The sequence below is a fragment of the Tursiops truncatus genome, chromosome 9, assembly GCF_011762595.2.
Source record: "Tursiops truncatus isolate mTurTru1 chromosome 9, mTurTru1.mat.Y, whole genome shotgun sequence".
Taxonomy (NCBI): Eukaryota; Metazoa; Chordata; class Mammalia; order Artiodactyla; family Delphinidae; genus Tursiops; species Tursiops truncatus.
Genome location: NC_047042.1, coordinates 49770567 through 49793563, shown reverse-complemented (window position 1 = coordinate 49793563; position 22997 = coordinate 49770567). Strand labels below are relative to the sequence as shown.

General features: G+C 38.9%; 1 protein-coding gene across 2 annotated transcripts in view; it reads right to left on the bottom strand.

Moving 5' to 3' along the window:
- Nucleotides 1-22760, bottom strand: part of PEX1 (peroxisomal biogenesis factor 1) — a 73619-nt gene extending 50859 nt beyond the window's left edge. For both annotated transcript variants that reach the window (XM_004310979.4, XM_073809715.1), the window contains exons 1-6: nucleotides 22606-22760; nucleotides 17158-17301; nucleotides 14738-14821; nucleotides 9742-9856; nucleotides 8877-9643; nucleotides 6841-6960 (exon numbers count right to left, since the gene is read on the bottom strand). In XM_004310979.4, the coding sequence (XP_004311027.1) occupies nucleotides 6841-6960; nucleotides 8877-9643; nucleotides 9742-9856; nucleotides 14738-14821; nucleotides 17158-17301; nucleotides 22606-22737 (1362 nt within the window). In that variant the 5' untranslated portion in view covers nucleotides 22738-22760. The remainder of the gene's footprint in view (nucleotides 1-6840; nucleotides 6961-8876; nucleotides 9644-9741; nucleotides 9857-14737; nucleotides 14822-17157; nucleotides 17302-22605) is intronic.
- Between the last annotated feature and the right edge of the window lie 237 nt (nucleotides 22761-22997).

Here is a 22997-nt window from a genome sequence, read left to right as displayed (position 1 = left end):
AATCACTGCCACGGAGCAGAATAAAGAAAAAAGAATGAAGAGAAATGAGGACAGTCTAAGGGACCTCTGGGACAACATTAAAAGCACCAACATTCACATTATAGGGGTCCCAGAAGGAGAAGAGAGAAAGGGCCTGAGAAAATATTTGAAGAGATAATAGCTGAAAACTTCCTTAACTAATGGGAAAGGAAACACTCACTCAAGTCCACAAAGCACAGAGAGTCCCAGGCAGAATAAACCCAAGCAGGAACACAGCGAGACACATGTTAATCAAATTGACAAAATTTAAAGACAAAGAGAAAATATTAAAAGCAACAAGGGGAAAGCAACAAATAACATACAAGGGCATCCTCATAAGGTTATCAGCTGATTTTTCAGCAGAAACTCTGTAGGCCAGAAGGCAGTGGCACAATATATTTAAAATGATGAAAGGGAAAAACGTACAACCAAGAACATTCTACCTAGCAAGGCTCTTGTTCAGATTCGACGGAGAAATCAAAAGCTTTACAGACAAGCAAAAGCTTAGAGAATTCAGCAACACCAAATCAGCTTTACAACAATTGCTCAAGGAACTTCTCTAGATGGAAAAGAAAAGGCCACAACTAGAAACAAGAAAATTTATAAATAGGATAGCTCAAAGGTAAAGGCAAACATAGAGCAAAGGTAGGAAATCATCCACATACAAACAGGATACCAAAACCAGCAATCATGAGAAGAGGAGAGCAAAAATGCAACATATTGAAAATACATTTGAAGTTAAGAGAGCAGCAACTGAAAACAATCTCGTATATATATACACTGCTATATCAAAACCTCATGGGAGGGCTTCCCTGGTGGTGCAGTGGATGAGAGTCCGCCTGACAATGCAGGGGACATGGGTTTGTGCCCCAGTCCGGGAAGATCCCACATGCTGCCGAGTGGTTAGGCCCATGAGCCATGGCCGCTGAGCCTGCACATCCGGAGCCTATGCTCCGCAACGGGAGAGGCCACAACAGTGAGAGGCCCGCATACCGCAAACAACAACAACAACAACAACAAAAAAAAACCCTCATGGGAACTGCAAACCAAAAATCTACAATAGATACGCACAAAAAAAAGAAAAAGCAATCCAAACACAACACTAAAGATAGCTATCAAATCACACGAGAACAAAAGAGGAAAGGAAGAAAAAAGACCTACAAAAACAATCCAAAACAATTAACAAAATGGCAATAAGGACATACATATTGACAATTACCTTAAATGTACTGATAAATGGATTAAATGCTCCAACCAAAAGACACAGACAGGCTGAATGGATACAAATACAAGACCTGTATATATGCTGTCTACAAGAGACCCACTTCAGATCTAGGGACACACAGACTGAAAGTGAGGGGATGGAAAAAGGCATTCCATGCAAATGGAAATCAAAAGAAAGCTGGAGTAGTAATACTCATATCAGACAAAATAGACGTTAAAATAAAGAATGTTACAAGAGACAAAGAAGGACACTACATTAATGATCAAGGGATCAATCCAAGAAGAAGATATAACAATTGTAATTATATATGCACCCAACACAGAAGCACCTCAATACATACGGCAAATAATAATAGCCATAAAAGGAGAAATCGACAGTACCACAATAAGAGTGAGGAACTTTAACAACCCACTTTCATCAATGGACAGATCATCCAGACACAAAATCAATAAGGAAACACAGGCCTTAAATGCCACATTAGACCAGATGGACTTAATTGATATTTATAGACCTTCCATCCAAAAGCAGCAGAATACACAATCTTTTCAAGTGCACATGGAACATTCTCCAGGATTGAGCACATGCTGGGACACAAAGCAAGGCTCAGTAAATTTAAGAAAATTGAAATCATATCAAGCATCTTTTCCACCACAATGCTATGAGATTAGAAGTTCACTACAAGAAAATAACTGTACAAAAACACAAACACATAGAGGCTAAACAATATGCTACTAAACAACCAATGGATCACTGAAAAAAAATCAGAGGAAATCAAAAAATACCTAGAGACAAGTGAAAAAAAAAAAGCATGACAATCCAAAACCTATGGGACGCAGCAAAAGCAGTTCTAAGAGGGAAGTTTATGGCAATACAATCCTACCTTGGAAACAAGAAAAATCTCAAACTACCTAACGTGACACCTAAAGCAGCTAGAGAAAGAACAACAAACAAAACCCAAAGTCAGTAGAAGGAAAAAAACCATAAAGAGCAGAGCAGAAGTAAGTGAAATAGAGACAAAGAAAACAACAGAAAAGATCAATGAAACTAAAACTGGTTCTTTGAAAAGATAAACAAAAATGATAAATCTTTAGTCAGACTCATCAAGAAAAAAAAGGAGGGCTCAAATCAATAAAATTAGAAATAAAAAAAAGTTACAATGGACACCACAGCAATACAAAGGATCGTAAGAGACTACTACAAGCAACTATACACCAATAAAATGCACAACCTAGAAGAAATGGACAAATTCTTAGACAGGTACAATCTTCTAAGACTGAACCAGGAAGAAACAGAAAATATGAACAGACCAACCACAAGCACTGAAATTTAAACTGTGATTTTAAAACTTCCAACAAACAAAAGGTGAGGACCAGATGGCTTCACAGGCAAATTCTATCAAACATTTAGAAAAGAGTTAACACTTATCCTTCTGAAACTATTCCAAAAGGTTGCAGAGGAAGGAACATTCCCAAACTCATTCTATGAGGCCACCATCACCCTCATACCAAAACCAAAGATATCACAAAAAAATAAAATTTCAGGTTAATATCACTGATGAACACAGATGCAATAGTCCTCTACAAAACACTAGCAAACTGAATTCAACAATACATTAAAAAGATCATACACCATGATCAAGTGGGATTTATCTCAGGGATGTAAGGATTTTTCAATATCCACAAATCAATTAGTGTGACAGACCACATTAACAAACTGAAAAATAAAAAACATATGATCATCTCAATGGATGCAAAAAAGCTTTTGACAAAATTCAACACCCATGTATGATAAAAACTCTCCAGAAAGTGGGCACAGAGGGAACCTACCTCAAAATAATAAAAGCTATATATGACAAACCCACAGCTAACATCGTCATCAATGGTGAAAAGCTGAAAGCAATTTCCTCTAAGATCAGGAACAAGACAAGGATGCCCAGTCTAGCCATTTTTTTTTTTAAACATAGTTCTGAAAGTCCTAGCCATGGCAATCAGAAAAGAAAAAGAAAAGGAATCCAAATTGGAAAAGAAGTAAAACTGTTGCAGAAGACATGATACTATACATAGAAAATCCTAAAGAGGCTACCAGAAAACTACTAGAACTCACCAATGAATTTGGTAAAGTTGTAGGATACAAAATTAATACACACAAATCTCTTATTTATATACACTAAAAACAAAAGATCAGAAGGAGAAATTAAGGAAACAATCCCATTTACCATAGGAATACACATACGTAAGGAGACAAAAGACCTCTGTTCTGAAAACTATAAGACACTGATGAAGGAAATCAAAGATGACACAACCAGATGGAAAGATATACCATGTTCTTGGACTGGAAGAGTCAATATTGTCAAAATGACTATACTACCCAAGGCAATATACAGATTCAATGCAATCCCTATTAAATTACCAACGGCATTTTTCACAGAAGTAGAACAAAAAATATTTAAATTTTTATGGAAACACAGAAGACCCCAAATAGACAAAGCAATCCTGAGAAAGAAAAACGGAGCTGGAGGAATCAGGCTCCCTGACTTCCGACTATAACACAAAGCTACAATAATCAAAACAGTATGTTACTAGCACAAAACCAGAAATATAGATCAATGGAACAGGATAGAATGTCCAGAAATAAACCCATGCACCTATGGTCAATTAACCTATGACAAAGGAGACAAGAATATACAATGGAGAAAAAACAGTCTCAATAAGTGGTGCTGGGAAAACTAAACAGCTACATATAAAAGAATTAAACTAGACATTCTCTAACACCATACATAAAAATAAAGTCAAAATGGGGCTTCCCTGGTGGTGCAGTGGTTAAGAGTCCGCCTGCCGATGCAGGGGACACGGGTTCGTGCCCCAGTCTGGGAAGGTCCCACATGCCGTGGAGCAGCTGGGCCCGTGAGCCATGGCCGCGGAGCCTGCGTGTCCAGAGCCTGTGCTCCGCAGTGGGAGAGGCCACAACAGTGAGAGGCCCACGTACCGCAAAAAAATAAGTAAAGTCAAAATGGATTAAAAAGCTAAATGTAAGATTGGACACTATAAAATTCTTAGAGGAAAACAAAGGGAGAACACTCTCTGACATAAATTGCAGCAATATCTTTTTGAATCTACTTCCTAGAGTAATGAAAATAAAAACAAAAATGGGACCTAATTAAACTTAAAAGCTTTTGCACAGCAAAGGAAACCATAAACAAAACAAAAAGACAACGCACAGAATGAGAGAAAATATTTGCAAGTGATGCAACCCACAAGGGATTAATGTCCAAAACATACAAACAGTCCATGCAGCTCAATATCAAACAAAAAACAAAAAAACCCACCAACCCAATCAAAAAATGAGTAGAAAAGATCTAAATAGACCTTTCTCCGAAGAAGACATACAGGTGGCCAAAAAGTACATGAAAAGGTGGGCAACATCACTATTAGAAACATGCAAATCAAAATTACAATGAGGTATCACCTCACATTGGTCAGAGGAGCCATCATCAAAAAGTCTACAAACAATGAATGCTGGAGACAGTGTTGAGAAAACGGAACCCTCCTACACTGTTGGTGTGAATGTAAATTGGTACAACCATTGTGGAGAACATATGAAGGTTCCTTAAAACCTCCAAAAAATAGAACTACCATATGATCCAGCAATCCCACCCACTCCTGGGCATATATCCAGAGAAAACCCTAATTTGAAAAGATACATGCACCCCAACGTTCACTGTAGCACTATTTACAATAGCCAAGACATGGAAGCAACCTAAATGTCCTTCGACAGAGCAATGGATAAAGATGTGATATATATATATACAATGGAATATATTTAAAAAGCCATAAAAAAGAATGAAATAATGCCATTGCAGCAACATGGATAGACCTAGAGATTATCGTACTAAGTGAAGTAAGTCAGAGAAAGACAAATATCATATGATATCACTTATATGTGGAATCTAATAAAATGATACAAATGAACTTATTTACAAAACAGAAACAGACTCACACACTTCGAAAACAAACATGGTTACCAAGGGGAAAGGTGGGGGGGAGGGATAAATTAGGAGTTTGGCATTAACATATACACACTACTATATATAAAATAGATAATCCACAAGGACCTATTGTATAGCACAGGGAACTCACTCAATATTCTGTTATAACCTATATGGGAAAAGAATCTGAAAAAGAATGGATATATGTATAACTGAATTGCTTTGCTATACATCTGAAACTAACGAAACATTGTAAATCAACTGTAATATAAAATAAAAATTTTAAAAAAACCTAAGATCAATAACCAAAAAGTTCAAAGAAAACTACAAATCACTGTATACTGTTCAGCCAATGTGTTAAATGCTCAGTTGCATACTATTATGGAAATGGCATTTATTCTATTTGTTTTCTTCTTCTCTAGTCACAAAATATAAGCTATCTTACCTGGGGTTTCATCAAGTAGAAAGATCTGTTAAAATGGTTATATAATGACCCTGACATAATGACCATCGATATCCAGAGGATCCAGAAGTATCACTCAAATTATCAGAGGAGGATTAAATTATGTCTGGAATTTTTTAAACATATAATCATTTTCCTGTATTATAATTCTCTGAGAACTGGTAATCTAAACTGGTACAGATGATGATACCCTATTAAAAAGATTTTAAAGTTAACTTCCATACCTCATTTCCGGACCATATCAGTTTCTACTAAATTAACAGTGTTGAAAAGTAAAACAATCTAGCTCTCTTTTATGCTGCAATGTTAATACCGAAACATATGAGAATTTTTTTTAAAGATTACCCAGATGTAGCAAAAATACCAAACTTTTAAAAGCCAAATTATCCATATTTGCATTGGCACAATTTATATGTGTATTGCTTATTAAAGACTTCTTCGTTTCTCAAAAAGTTAAACATAGAATTGCCATATGACCCAGCAATTCAACTCCTAGGTATGTACCCAAAAGAACTGAAAGCAGGGACTCAAACAAATACTTGTACATAAACATCCACAGCAGCACTATTCACAATAGCTAAAAAGGCAGAAATAACCCATGTCCATCAACAGATGAATGGATAATCAAAATGTGGTATATACATACAATGGAATATTATTTAGCCATAAATAGGAATGAAGTTCTGATATATGCTATAGTGTGGATGAACCCTGAAAACATGTTAAATGAAATAAGCAAGACACAAAGGGCAAATATTGTATGATTCCACTTACATATAAGATCTAGAATAAGTAAATTCACAAAGACTGAATACAGATGAGAGGTTACCAGGAACTGGGGGAGGGAAGGATGGGGAGTGATGGCTTAACGGGCACAGAGTTTCTGCTTGGGGTGATGGAAAAGTTTTGGAAATAGATAGTGGTGATGATTTCACAGCATTATAAATGTACTTAATGCCACTGAACTGCACACTTAAAAATGGTTACAATAGCATTTTATCTTATATATATTTTACAATAAAATAAAAAGAAAAAAAGACTTCCTTGCCCTTCTAGCATAAAGGAGTACATTCTTATTACTTAACTAAAGCAACTAGAAATTTTACAACACATGTAAAACTGTGATGCAACATATAAATCTGAACTCACTAAGTTTTCTCTAGGTTGTAATTTTAGAAATCTTGGAATTTTAGGGGTAATTTCCACTGGAGTTATTCTGACTACTGCATGCATTTCTATATTTAGCCTCTTTCTCAGGTCATCTGGGATCTGAAATATATAAAAATAAATAAAAAATATAAATATGTTAAAAGCTTGATTAAGAAATACTCCATAGCAGAAATACTGATGTTAACTTCTATCAATTCAGGCGAACGATAGACGCTATCATGATTTATAATATAACTAGATGGGCGTTCAGATACTGTTATAACACATTTCAATTTTTCCCCTACATTTGTTTCTTTTAACATCCTCTTCAGAAGGTGATCAGTTTTGATCTATCCAGTCAAGCCTGTTTGAGTACCTGATGGCAGCTACTGCCACTCCTCACTGGTCATTCTCCCAACCTTTAAAGCAGAATGGGAAGTGCAGGCTCCTCAATGCCATCTTACCTGCTCTCCAGGACTTGACCGTTATCCCTTTTTCACCCCGTCCTCACCATGTAATATCAAGGAAATAATGGTATTTCCTACCTAATGGCAAAACCATTAATAGAAAGAAATAAGTCATAGTAAGTTCAGTGTTAGACAATTTGATTTTGAAGATGCAGTGGGATCTTCTTAAGTAAGAGATTAGAGCTAACAGAAAATACGAGGCATCGTTGGAGCTTCAGAAAATGATGTAGGCTGAGAGATTAAAATTTTGTAAGTTGCCTACATAAAGGTCATAGGTAAAACTGTGAGAGTAAAAGAAACCTACAAAGGAGACCCCCTTTCCTTCCCATTGTTCTTCCCTGTCCTAACAATTTCCTCCCTTCTCACCCTGAAGTTTCATTTCACAATCGTTCAAAATTAGGTTCAAATAAAGGGGGCTGGTGACTCATTCCATATAAAATTCGTGTTAATATTTGAGGCCAGAGATTTCCCTGACAGTCCAGTGGTTAAAACTTCACTTTCTGGTCTTCCCTGACCGTGCAGTGGTTGAGAGTCCGCCTGCTGATGCAGGGGACACGGGTTTGTAACCCGGTCTGGGGGGATCCCACGTGCCGCGGAGCGGCTGGGCCCGTGAGCCATGTCTGTTGAGCCTGCGCGTCCAGAGCTTGTGCTCCACAACGGGAGAGGCCACAGCAGTGAGAGGCCTGCGTACCGCAAAAAAAAAAAAAAAAAAAAAAAAAAAAAAAAAAAAAAAAAAACAACTTTACCTTCCAATGCAGGGGATGTGGGTTCAATCCCTGGTTGGGGAACTAGGATCCCACATGCTTTGTGGCCAAAAAACCAAAACATAAAACAGAAGCAATATTGTAACAAATTCAATAAAGACTTTTAAAAATGGTCTGCATCAAAAAAAAAACCTTAAAAAAAAAATATTTGAGGCCAGATGAGAAGGTGAAACGCTAGCTGCTCTACTTTGCTCTCCATCACACACAAGTTAAAGAGCCAATACCAGCAGGGTAAGGACCTTCTGGGTACATTTGAATCCAGGTCATCTCACGTAGTGGGTCTCTCCCTACACTGGGCATTTCCCCCAATACATAACAAGTCCTTCCTTTGCTTTCAAGAACTGGGAAGCACATCTTCTGCAGGCATTAAAGATGTGAGGCTTTGTAGGGCACTCCAATCAAAGCATGAACTCAAGAGTCAGCCTGCCTGGGTTTGAATCCTAGTTCTACTTATTAGCTAATAACCCCAGGCAAATAATTTTGACCTCTCTGGGCCTGTACCAATCTTAGCTTATGCCGGTCCAAGTTTACTTAGCCAGGAAATACACAAACCCTACCCAAACAAGGACTTTACCCTGCAATCAGAAATGTGTCCCCGCAGGAACTTTAGATACTATTTATTATACTGGTTTTCAATTTGTATATAAAATATTATTTTAGTTCATAATTTGGGGAAGTTCAAGCAACATAAAATTACTTCCTCCCCAATTATAAGATTTATACTAACCCATTTGCTGTACACCAGAAATTAACACAACACTGTAAATCAACTATATTTCAATTAAAAAAAAAGATTTATACTAACCCAAACTTTCCCAAGATGAAGAGCTTCTAAGTTTTTGGTGTATTTAATGGCATTCTCCAATTCCTCAAGTCCATTCCAGACTACCTTTAGCACACAGGCATTGCCACCTTCTTGACTATGGTCTGGGCTACTCTGTTTTTGATCTAGTGGTTCTGACATCTGCTTCTCTTTTTCAGGTGACAGGACATTTTGCTTCATTTTACTTTGCTGTTGCTTTGGAGAAAGTAGTTTAACTAGCTTTCCATAGGTCACAGTAAAGCTGGGCTCCACATCAAAATATTCCTGGTCCCATGGAAATACATGAATGGTATAATGTTTGTGAAACAGAGAAGTTGCTGATGCATTACATATGCTGGGAGGCTGAGATTTACATACTCTGAAAATATTATCCAGAGGAACAACTTTTGACTGCATATTTTTGAATGCATTGATTTCAGTTAACCCCCAGGATGTGTCTTGTTTCTTCTCAGACCCAAAAGAAAAAATGCTTCCTATCACAGTCCATAAGCTTGGTATTAATGATGAGTCAACTGTATCCTCTGAATCTGTTTCTTTCGACCCAGTGACTCCTACAGTATTTGATTGAAGTTGCTTCGTTTGAAGTTCTCTTGTCAATCCTTTTTGGTCTTCTGCATAATTATGAAATTTTCCATGTGCATTATCTGCTTTTGAAAATGTATTCTCTTTGGCTTCATGGGTCTTTGGCTGAATAAGGAGTTTGCTATCAGTTTCCAGCCTTCCATAAGGAGCAGCTGGTATTAGTGCAACTGTGTAGAAAATAAAGGTCATTAGTGTGCATTTACCTCTGCTTTGGATTCAGTGCTACTGTGAAGAGTATGATGGAAAATATTACAATGGCACCTACCAATCCGGATAAATATGTAAGCTTGCTGATCAACCCAAACAGGAAAAATGGCGTTTGGAAAAACTATTCGAATTTGATCTAGAAGATTCTGTTCAAGGGAAGCAGCATGCAGCTCCTAGAATCAATAAACAAAAAGATCAATTCACTTTACATTTTGTCTATTCCAGGCCTAGTAAGGAAATCTCAACTCATTCTTATAAATCAAACCAACTCAGAATATATAATGCCAGTCACAGAAGAGAAATCTAAAGACACTGATATGTTGGAGGATCAGATCAAGATGGTGAAGGAGCAGGACAGGGAGCTCACCTTCTCCCACAAATACATCAAAAATACATCTAACGTGTGGAACGGTTCTCACAGAATATCTAGTGAATGCTGGCAGAACACTGCAGACTTCCAAAAGGGCAAGAAAATCTCCATGTAACTGTGTAGGACAAAAGAATAAAGAAAAAAATAGAGAGAAAGGAATCATGACAGGACCTGCGCTCCCGGGAGGGAACTGTGAAAGGTTTCCACACACTGGAAAGCCCCCTCACTGGTGGGGAGATCAGCTGGGACAGAGGGGGAGCTTCAGAGCCTTGGAGGAGAGCGCAGCAACCAGTTTGCAGAGGGGAAAGCGGAGAGAGACCTGCACAGACGGTCAGTGTGCTGCCCAGCATTCCCCAGCCTGAGATGCTTGTCCGCTGCGGCAGGTGGGGGCTGGGTGCTGAGGCTTGGGCTTTGGAGGTCAGACCTAGGCAGAGGACTGGGGTTGGCTGCATGAAGACAGCCTGAGGGGGGCTAGGGTGTGGTGCACCACAACCGAGAGAGTACAGGAATAAGCCTGGGCCCGCCAGAGAGGTAAGGTGCCATTGTTGGGGGGCATGCAAGGAGAGGGGCAGTAATACCATTGGAGCTTCTTTCTCCACATGTGCACTCTCAGGCAGCAGGGTACAGCCTATGTGCACTCGGGGGGCGGGTACAAGCCCCCACTGCCATCTTGGACTGCAGAGGCAGGTGCAGACCACTGCCGCCACCAAGTGTCCCACGCCTGGGCACCAACCGATGCCCCTCCCCTCCTGGGAGCGTGCACGGGCCATGCACCTGCATGGTCCCATCAAGGGGATAATGGCCAGCGCACACTGAGGAAAGAGATGGCAAGCACCCAAACCAAAAACAGCCCTCATGCCAAAAAAATATTAAACCCACACAAGCTATGCAGGGATGCTTCCACATATAAATAGCCCTCCAAGACTAGAGGAGATAACTGTTTCTCCTAAACTCACAGAGTAAGAGAAATATAAGCAAAATGAAGAAGCAGAGGAAATGCTCCCAGTTGAAAGACCAAGAGAATTCCCTTGAAGGAATAAACAAGGAAACAGACTTCTTCAGTCTAACAGACACCGACTTCAAAAGGGAGTAATGAAAATACTGAAGGAATTAAGAAAGCCTAAAGACAGAAATGCGGAGTACTGTAAAAAGGAAACAGAAACTATAAGGAGGAGCCAAGACAAAAGCTGAGCTAAAGGCAATGAATAGCAGAATGAATAATGCAGAAGACAGAATAAGTGATCTGGAAGACAGAATAATGGAAATTACTCAATTAAAACAGCAGGCACAGCCTAATGAAAAAAATGAAAGCAGTATTAGAGACTTATAATACAAAGCATCTCAATCTATGCATAACAGAGATTCCAGAAGAAGAAAGAGAAAAGGGGACTGAAAATGTATTTGAAGAAATTATGGCGAAAACTTCTGAAACCTAAAGAAGGAAACAGATATCCCAATAGAGGAAGCACAGAAACAAGACGGACCTAAACAGACCTACACCAAGACATATTATAATAAAATGGCAAAACTTAAAGATGAAGAAAGGATTCTAAAGGCAGCAAGAGAAAAACAAAGAGTTAATTACAAGGAAACGTCCATAAGGCTATTAGCTGATTTCTCTATAAATACACTGTAGGCCAGAAAGGAGTGGCAAAATATATTCAAAGTCTTGAAAGGGAAAAATCTGCCATCTAGAATATCCTACCCAGCAAGATTATCATTTAGAATAGGAAGAAAAATAAAGAATTTTTCAGACAAGCAAAAACTAAAATAATACAGCAGTACTAAACCTATCCTAAAAGAAATATTAAAAGATCTTTTCTAAATAGAAAAGAAGAAGATATAGGAAGGAAGAAATCATGATTGGAAAGTAAACCACTTAAATTAGCCAGTATATAGATCAAAAAGAGAGAAAAAAAAAAACCCTGTCTGTGAAAGTGATGATAAATACAAGGAACAGCAAAAGGATAAACATGAAGATGTAAAAAAGGACATCAAAAAAAATAGATTCTTTTTTTTTGTTTTTTAGAATGTGTTTAAGCCTATATGACTATCAGTCTTAAGCAAGCAGATATAGGAAGGGGTTAACATACTTGAAAAACAGGGCAACCACAAATCAAAAACATACAATAGATTCACAAAAAGAAAAGAACACAAACATAAAATAAAAGGAAATCATCAAACCACAAAAGGAGAAACAAAAAGGAAGAAGAAGCAAAGAATCAACTGAAAAACAAGGTTTAATATGGCAATAAATAACATATGTATCACTAATTACCTTAAATGTCAGTGGACGAAATGCTCCAATCAAAAGGCATATAGAGTCGCAGACTGGATTAAAAAACAAGAGCCTACAATATGCTGCCTACAAAAGACCCACCTTAGGGCAAAGGACACACAAAGATTGAAAGTGAGGGGATGCAAAAAGATATTTCGTGCAAAAGCAAATGAAAAGCAAGTGGGGGTCACAATACTCATATCAGAAAAAACAGACTTTAAAACAAAGGCTAGGGCTTCCCTGGTGGCGCAGCGGTTGGGAGTCCGCCTGCCAATGCGGGGGACGCGGGTTCGTGCCCCGGTCTGGAAGGATCCCACATGCCGCGGAGTGGCTGGGCCCGTGGGCCATGGCTGCTGAGCCTGCGCGTCCGGAGCCTGTGCTCCACAGCGGGAGAGGCCACAGCAGTGAGAGGCCCGCGTACCGCAAAAAAAAAAAAAAACAAAGGCTATAAAGAAAGATAAAGAAGGAAACTATATAATGACAAAAGGATCAAAACAAGAAGAGGATTTTACACTTGTCAGCATATATATGCACCCAGTATAGGAGCACCAAATACATAAAATAAATTCTAACAGACATAAAGGGAGAAATTGATGGGAATACAATAATAGTAAGAGACTTTTAACACCCCCTCACATCAATGGACAGTTCTTCTAGTCAGAAAATCAATAAGGCAACAGATTTTATGCAATCGTTATCAAATTACCCATGACATTTTTCACAGAACTAGAACAAATAATCCAAAAAATTTATATGGAACCATGAAAGACCCAGAATTGCCAACGCAATCCTGAGGGGGTTAAAAAAAAAAAAAGCAGGAGGCATAACTCTCTCAGACAATACTACAAAGCTACAGTAATCAAAAGTGTGGTATTGGTATAAAAACAGACATACGGATCAACAGAACAGAATAGAGAGCCCAGAAATAAATCCACACACCTATGGTCAATTAATCTTTGACAAAGGAGGAAAGAATATAAAATGGGAAAAAGACAGTCTCTTTAGTAAGTGGTGCTGGGAAAGTTGGACAGCTGCATGTAAATCAATGAACTTAGAACACACCCTCACACCATGCACTAAAATAATCTCAAAATTGCTTAAAGACTTAAACATGACACCATAAAACTCCTAGAAGAGAGCATAGGCAAAACATTCTCTTGACTAAATTGTATCAATGTTTTCTTAGGTCAGTCTCCCAAGTCAATAGAAATAAAAACAAAAATAAACAAATGGGACCTAATCAAACTTACATGCTTTTGCACAGCAAAAGAAACCATAAAAAAACCAAAAAGACAACGTACAGAATGGGAGAAAATATTTGCAAATGATGTGACAGACAAGGGCTTAATCTCCAAAATATACAAACAGCTCATACAACTCAACAACAAAAAAATAAATAACCCCTCCGAAAAATGGGCAGAAGACCTAAATAGACATTTCTCCAAAGACATACAGATGGCCAGTAGGCACATGAAAAGATGCTCAACATCACTAATTATTAGAGGAATGCAAATCAAAACTACAATGAGGTATACCACCTCTAACTGGTCAGAATGGCCGTCATGAAAAAGTCTACAAGTAACAAATGCTGGAGAGGATGTGGAGAAAAGGGAACCCACTACATTGTTGGTGGGAATGTAAGTTGGTGCACTCACTATGGAAAACAGTATGGCGATTCCTCAGAAAACTAAAAATAGAACCACCATATGATCCAGCCATCCCACTCCTAGGCATATACCTGGACAAAACTATAATTCAAAAAGATACATGCACCCCAATGTTCACAGCAGCACTATTCACTATAGCCAGGACGTGGAAACAACATAAATGTCCATCGACAGATGAATCAATAAAGAAGATGTGGTACATATACACAATGGAATACTACTCAGTCATAAAAAAGAACAAAATAATGCCACGTGCAGCAACATGGATGCAACAATAGATTATCATACTAAGTGAAGGAAGTCAGAATGAGAAAGACAAATACCATATGATATCACTTATATGTGGACTCTAAAATATGGCACAAATGAACCTATCTACAGAACAGAAACAGACTCACAGACACAGAGAACAGACTTGTGGCTGCCAAGGGGGAAGCGGGAGGGAGAGGGATGGACTGGGAGTTTGGGGTTGGTAGATGCAAATTATTACACTTAGAATGGATAAACAACAAGGTTGTACTGTATGGCACAGGGGACTATATCCAATCTGCTGGGATCAACCGTAATGGAAAAGAACATAAAAAAAAGAATGTATATATGTGTATAACTGCATTGCTTTGCTGTATAGCAGAAACTAGCACAAGATTGTAAATCAACTATAATTAAAAAAAAAAAAGACACTGATATTTTGAGGTAGTTTAACCTTAAACTGGGATAGTTCTCATTTTGTTTTCTTTACCAGTATCTCCCAATCATCTGCTGAGAGGGGTTCCACCTCAACTTGTTGACAAGACACCACATGGGAACAAGGCTTGAGAAACACCTGGAAAAAATTAAAGTACAAAACTACTATTAAAAGCCTTTTTTATATCCCTAGAAAATAAGAAGTTCTCTCTTTAGCTACGTAATTAATTTTGTGTGCATGTGTGTTTGTGTGTAGTCCTTAGGTAGGCCCTGATATACTCAGCATTTCAGAAAAAATTATTTTACAACCAATTATAAAATAAAGGAAAATACATTCTAGCACAATATAAGTTTTAAAAAATAAAGATAGCCATTTAAAGAAAAGAAATATAAGTTAAAAATGCAAGAAAAAACAATAATGTCATGAAGTCATGGCTTGATCTTATATATAAATACTATTATTTCTAGCAGTTCTGCAATTTAGTTTTATAACTAACTTCAAGCCATGCTGCTTCTGGAAAAGTAAAAAAACACACTGAAATAGAGATCAGAACCAATTATTTAGAAGCATAATCACGCACAGCTAAAAAGTATAGCAAAACAAATATCCCCTCATTCTAGTCTATAGATACACAGGAAATCCTAGTGTCTCTCAAGAATTTGGAATTAAACCTTCTTACTTTCTTTCCTCTTCTATGGGCATTTCTGGGGATTAGAGGAGTAAAATCCAAAGCCACTGAGTATTAAATGCTCCTTCTCTGCCTTTTGTGGATTGGAGCAGACTTTCCCCAAGTGCCTCACCTGTTCCTCAGTTATTTCCCTCAGTACCTCCCATATACCCTATTTGAAAGCGGTGACTCTAAGGAAGCACAAAACAAGAAGCTATCATCCTGGCCAAGCCAGTCCACTTTCTGTTCCTATCAATGATTGTTTGCGAGACAGTGCCTTAGTGGTGTTGTTACAATACAAAGAATGTGCAGAAAATCGGATAGAAGTTCACTTTGAAGCAAATGGGAATTAAAAACAAGCAGGACTGTTCAGGGTGCTGATAAAGACATCAACATCAGGAATAGGAAGTTGATTTTTCCCATAGGGAAGTGCCATATACTCAAAGAGAGCAGAACTATAACCTGCTATGCAATCCTGGGCAAAATAGCCCATCTCCCTAGGTTTGCAGAGCAAGGCACCAAAGTTAGTGATTTCTAAGGTCACTAAGCTGCTAAAGTTTTAAGATTCTAGCAAAAATTTAAGGTAAGCAAAAGACCAGTGCTAGGCCTATGGATTTCTCATCAGTGGCCTATTCTCATTATCAGAAACATGCATGAAAAAAATTAGTCTGTGTTCAAAACAAGTTAAAAAGATGTTGGGCTTCCCTGGTGGCACAGTGGTTGAGAGTCCGCCTGCCGATGCAGGGGACGTGGGTTCGTGCCCTGGTACGGGAAGATCCCACATGCCGCGGAGCGGCTGGGCCCATGAGCCATGGCCGCTGAGCCTGCGCGTCCAGAGCCTGTGCTCCGCAGCGGGAGAGGCCACAACAGTGAGAGGCCCGCGTACCGCAAAAAAAAAAAAAAAAAAAAGATGTGACATTCTTCAGTATTCTTGTGAGAAACTGGTAATAGAAAGCAATTTAGCCCCATCTATCAAATTTTTAAATGTGCAGTGCCTTAGACTTGGCAATTCAATTTTTAATATTTATTTCACTTCATACATATACAAACATGTTCAATGTATATTGTCTGTAATATGTGGAAAGGATCTCTGATATAGTTTGTGGGGGAAAAATTGCAGAAAATATGTATGATCTCATTCTTTAAATCCTGACGGTCTAATGAGATCCCACAGTACACAATCATTCTGAGGCTGGGATTAGAGAAAGGGAAAAACATTTTCTACTTTCAACTGTAAAACATTTGTACTGAATATGTATCACTTCTGCAGTTTAAAATAGTTAAAACCATAAACTGGTGAATATGATAAAATGAAGAGAAACATGAGTCCTTAAGCTTTAGAGTTTACAATCTAAGCACATGAAATTCACAGGCAAGACGAAACTGGAAAAATAATAACTCTCTTTTGTAGGACAGATCTTTTTAAATCAAGTATGACCCTGGAAGGTTAGAAAATCTGTCAGAAACAAATAAAATGAAGTTCAATAATAGTAAGTAAAATTCATTAATTCATATAGCAAAAAAAATTGCACAAAAACAAAATTAAGGTACCTGGAAAGTGAGTAAAATAGCAGAATACAAAATCAACTAGGGACCATGGGAGACTACTAGATAATGACTTAATGGAGTATATGGTAGATAGTGACTTAACAACAGTTACAGTCAACTTGAACATCCTGGATTGGTTATAGTAGCACACAAGTTAGGTGTCATCTTACCGCCTTAAAAAATATATCTGAACTTTTATTTCTATTGCTGTATTATGTGACATCAGAAGAAAGTCATTGTCATCACATTTTGTGCTTACCTGTTCCCCATTTGAAAGTCCAAGTTTCTGACCAAATTGTCTGCTAATTTCAGCCACATTTTCACCTTGATCACTAAAATGTCTACCTTCCACCCAGCTCAAGAATGCAGGCTCGTGACCCCAGGATACTTCTATAGCTTGATTCTATTTATTCAAAAAATAAGAAATGGGGGAGAAAAGTTTTGAAAGTTTTTACATGCTTCTCTGGATTCACATAAAAGATAAACTATTATTGCAATCCACACATACAAAAAGAGTTCTATAAATAGTTGATAGCACTCTGTTATATCCACATTTGCCACAGCATTTTAAAAGCTATAATCTGGGCTTCCCTGGTGGCGCAGTGGTTGAGAGTCCGCCTGCCGATGCAGGGGACATGGGTTCGTGCCCCAGTCTGGGAGGATCCCACATGCCGTGGAGCGGCTGGGCCCGTGAGCCATGGCTGCTGAGCCTGCGCTCCGCAACGGGAAAGGCCACAACAGTGAGAGGCCCGCGTACACACACACAAAAAAGCTATAATCTTTTCCAGTACCCAATGATGGTGATGCTATGGGTGAAACCAATACCCTTACATTCTTATGATGGCATTATAAATTGATTCAACCATTCCAGAATTTACAATGGCAACAGGTAGCCAATGAACTTACACAGCCTTTGACCTTGCTTATTTATTTAGAATTAATGATTCAAAGAAGAAGAACAAAACTACACCAGAACATATCTCTTCAGTATTTTCTATGTGAAAACTTAGGACTCCTCTATGAAAAAAAAAAAAAAAGAACTGTCTTATATGTCTAGCAATATGGAAATTACTAAATAAGCTGTAAATTTACCATTTTAGTCAATAAGTAGAAACATGTAATCAATAAAAATGTAATAGTATTTATTTATTAGAAGAGTAATACATGGTAAAAGCACAAAAAGTATAAAAGCATAAAATGTGAGGGCTGGTCCCTGTTCCCAGAGGTAATTACTGTTAATAGCTTATGTACATTCCAGAAATTTTATATTACGCAGCTTCTTAAATAGTAATTTTTAAAAGTCTTGAACTATGGAAACATAAGTAAAAAAAAGCAAAGTATAAAATTTATTCTTCTTAAGAGCAATTATATAAACTATGTATGCCTGTGCTTAAGGATTAAAAAATGTTTTCTATGATTTAAAAATTACAGACCTACTAAAGAAACCTTGGGAAATATATAAACCTGGAAGGGAAAAAAGGAATTACTGATATTCCCATGTGAATATCAAACATGTTAGTCTATTTCTGGCTAATCCTTTTTTAAAATAAATTTGTATATTTTTAAATTTATTTATTTTTGGCTGCACTGGGTCTTCGTTGCTGCGCAAGGGCTTTCTCTAGTTGTGGTGAGCGGGCTTCTCTTGCTGCGGGGCATGGGCTTCTGTAGTTGTGGCTCATAGGCTCTAGAGTGCAGGCTCAGTAGTTGTGGCGCACAGGCTTAGTCGCTCCGTGGCATGTGGGATCTTCCCGGACCAGGGCTCGAACCCATGTCCCTGCATTGGCAGGCGGATTCTTAACCACTGCGCCACCAGGGAAGTCCTTCTTACAATTCTTTACAGGACAGTTCCACCACTCTGGCTGACAAAATCTTTCCACTGAGAACAATGTGATACAGTAGAAAGAGACTCAGATTTGCAGTCAAAGCCCAAAGTTACTAGGTCAGCTGTAACTATGTGAGCTGAGATTATAAGAGTCAAAGTGACCAATCCCCCAAAAACTTTCTACGAGGTTTCATCAGTCATTGACATATAATGCAGATCAGCTGCCCTATTTCATATGAAGAAACTTTTAAAACCACAGATGTTAAATAAGGAAATATGAAATATGCCCTGAAATATCAAAAAGGAGAACCCACCAACTCCCCGGAAAAGGGAAAAATCAACTTCATTAAATATGAAAAATACTTCAATTATTCATTTGGTCAAAAGGTAGTAATCAGCCCCATAAAGTCATAATATATGTTCAGATATAAACTTTGCAGACTAATGTTGTGAGTTCATTTTTACGTCAAAAATCATTCACTTGGACCACAGAGCCCCTGGGCCCTCAGGTAGAGAGAAGAAAAGGACAGCCTAGAGAAAAAGGAGCCCCTTTTCCAGGAGTTCAATCTAATCAACAAATGACTGACCTGCTTTTGCCTAAACCCATGGTATCCATATCACTTGAAGGGAATTGCTGGGTGAAACCATAGGTTGTAGTGCCTTAGGATCGGCCAGGTCCGAGGCCTGGGTAACACAAAGGAAATGACAAAATGGCTATTTCTGGAAGGTGATTTAGGTTCATTTGGTTGCTCTCAGTGTGGATATGAATCCTTTCCCCTGTTTCAGTAATGCAGACAAAGTAACTGAGTTACAGTAGTGATTCTCAACTGAGGGTGATTTTCTCCCCCAGGAGACATTTGACAATGTCTCCAGATATTTTTGGTCACGACCAGGAGGAGGGGTGTTGCTGACATCTAGTGGGTAGAGGCCAAAGATGCTGCTAAATATCCTACAATACCCAGGACAGTCCCCCCACAACAGGAAATTTCCCAGCCTAAAATGTCAATAGTGCCAAGGTTAAGAAATCCTGAGTTAAAGAATCCTCTGGGTACCCAGTCCTGAAACAGGACTTGGATAAACAAAAGAAGACAATACTTAAAACACAGAACAGAATATAACAAGTGAGCTGTGTCACAAAAACACTGCAGTGAAGTTTTGAAAAGGAGACAAATGTGGGCAACAGAGAATCTGAAACTACGTGGAGGAGGTAGAATTATGCTGTTTTTAAAAGCGTGGAATGAGGAAAAATGCTTTAGGGAAGAATAGCTTGAGTAAGAGCACAGAAGTGGGAAGAAGCTGGGTTATGGAAGAAACAGCGAGGAGGCGAGTGTTGATGATGCAGGTGAGTTACAGACGAGGGCAAATTAAGTGCATGGAAATGGACTGGCCAGCTTCCTCATGCGTGAAAGTACAGAAATGACCTAGATACCTAAGGTCTCTTTCACCATCAACATTCTGTGATTCTAGAACAACGGGTCTCAACTTTTTGTGCATCCAAGTAGCCTTAAGATATTTCTAAAACTACAGATGCCTGAAGCCCACTCCCCAAGGCTCTGATTCAGTAGGACTGAGGAAGAACCAGAACATCGGTATTTTTAAAGCCTTTTGCAACATGATAAATACAATTAACACTGTTGTATTAATATATATGAAACTTGTTGAGAGTAAACACTGAGTTCTCATCACAAGGAAAACATTTTTTTCTACTTCTATAATTTTTTATCTATATGAGATGATGGATGTTCACTAAACATTGTACTCATCATTTCATGATGCATGTAAGTCAAATCATTATGCTGTACACTTTAAACTTACACAGGGCTGTATGCCAATTATATCTCAAAACTGAAAGAAAAAAAGGTAAACCTGACACAGGCCAGAAAATCATCACTCTGACTCTTTACCCATTACAGTATTATCTGTATTATGTATTCAATGCTTCAGCTGAAGTAAAATAATTCAACCTATTAACTCCCGACTCATGACTTTCTACTTTAACAATTATCCATGCCCTCTAACTCAATACTTCTGGGAGCCTATCCTAAATAACCAGAAAATAAAACAATGTTTTATTATATATCATACAACAAAGATATGTTATTTTTAACTTTTATTAAAATATAATTACAGTATCACTTTTAATGTCTAAAAATGGAATACAATATAAACATTCCATCACAGTGAACAATTAAATTATGTCAAACTTATGACAGAGTACTAATTAGCCACTAAAAGTGACAATTACCTTTTAACAAAATAAAACACTTATAATAACTCTAAGGGAAAATATCAGGATACAAAACTACATATAAGGGTGTGTGTAGGACTCCATTTCTGTTAAAAATAGAGATTAGAAACAAAACTAGAACGTTTGATTCAAACTGTTAACATTAGTTATCTTTAGGTTTGGGGATTATGGGTAATTTTATTTTCTTGTTTATAATTTTCCATGCTTTCCAAATTTCCTATAAAACATGTATTACTTTTCTAATTGGGGAGAAAAGTTGGCCTATTCTGCTGATATAGGCTGGACCGAAACAACAGTTTCTTCCAAGGCTAAAGGGATTTAAGTTTCAAAAATATATCTACGAATTAATGCCTATGAATACTTATTGAAGGCTAAAAATTTTAAAAATAGATCAAGACCACTAAATTCTTAAATAGTGATGAATGCAACACAGCATCCACATTTTAGAGCTACTGTAAGGAAGCAATCCTATAAACTCATTAGGTGGGGAGTGTTTCCTATAAACTCATTAGGTGGAGATTTGAAGGCACTGTGGGCAATTTCCATCAAAGCTGACTGAGAGCACAGGGCAGGCAGGATCTACCTGGGATCTGGTGACATAACTAACTCATCTCCTGCCATGAAGGGAGCTCATTAAGGCCAAGAGACTACCTACTTTATGGTAAAACAAATAATAGCAGGATCTGTTGAAATTAACGTGCTTTGAAAGACAAGGCAAATATAATCTAGAAAAGTAGTTATTAAAATGGAAAGGTGGGATATTTGAAATTATTGCAAACTCTTAAATATTTCCTGCAAGGATTAGCCAGTAGTGGGGTACTAGGCATCCAGGATTTTCAAAGATTTCGAATATTCTATCCTTTTGCCCCCAGAAGCACACTCAAACTCGTAGGCCAGGTGCCTCTATGTTAAAATAATGAAAGTAGGGATGTGGTTAGAGCTATGAACTACCACAATCACAATGTTCAGACGGCAACTGAAAGCAGAGGTTCAAGTAATCCTAACTACATACGTCCAAATATGCATAATCTCACTGCACATTCCCAGCACACCTCACAGGTGTTCCGAGTAACGGAGACGCTGGAAGAACCTTCATCTTATTAACCTATCCCGCTCGTGGGACACAGGGCTCAGTCTCTGTTAACCTACAGGGGCTCCACAAACCAAGGCTGCCCCTCCTTCTGGAGGCCCGGGCCACAGCCGTGCAGGCACCTGGAAATCATTGGTAGGAAAAACACTCTTTAAAAATGAAACAAAACAAAACAAAACCCAAAAAGACAAACCCGACTTCTCAAAAGCTTTTCCAACCTGGAGTGAGGAATAGCTGAACGCAGTGGCAGAGTATCAGGATGTTTGAAAGCCCAGTTTCACCGAATAAAAGACCTGGAATGCGGCAAGTTAACTCAAAGGCTCGGGGCTGCACTAGACGTGGTATGGTTGCAAAGACCGCCCAGACCGGCCCACAGTCTGGCCTCTGAACCGCTCGGCGGCCCGGGCAAAGCAGCCCGCGTCCCGCCGCCGCGAGAGGCCTGAGCGGCCGCTGCGTCCCTAACAGACCTGGGCCCCGGCCGACCGCAGACGGCCCACCAGGTGCCTCGACTCGGGGCCGGGAATCCCGTCCGGGGCAGGCGCGTTACCTGCAGCAGATGCAGCTGGGCCACGAGGCGCCGCGGCAAATGGAGGAAGCAGTCGCGAGCGTTGGTGAAGGCTACGGTCACGACCGCCCCGTCACCCCCAGCACCCGCCAGGCGACCGCCGCCCCACATCATCCGCAAGCGCTGTTCCCGCGGCCACTCACCCTAGTCGACCCGGGCTAATCCGGCAGGCCGAGGACGTCGAAGCCGGAGAAGATCGATCGGCCCCGCCCCTAGTCCCGCCCATAGCCCTGCCGAGCGTCTGTAGCGGGAGGGGCGTGCGAGCCTGCTCCGGCTCTCCGGGCCTCTCCGCCGCGCCGCAGGGAGGCGGCACCTCGTTCACCGAATTCTCGCTCACAGGAAACGATGGCTGACGCTATCGATTCTTCAGCCAA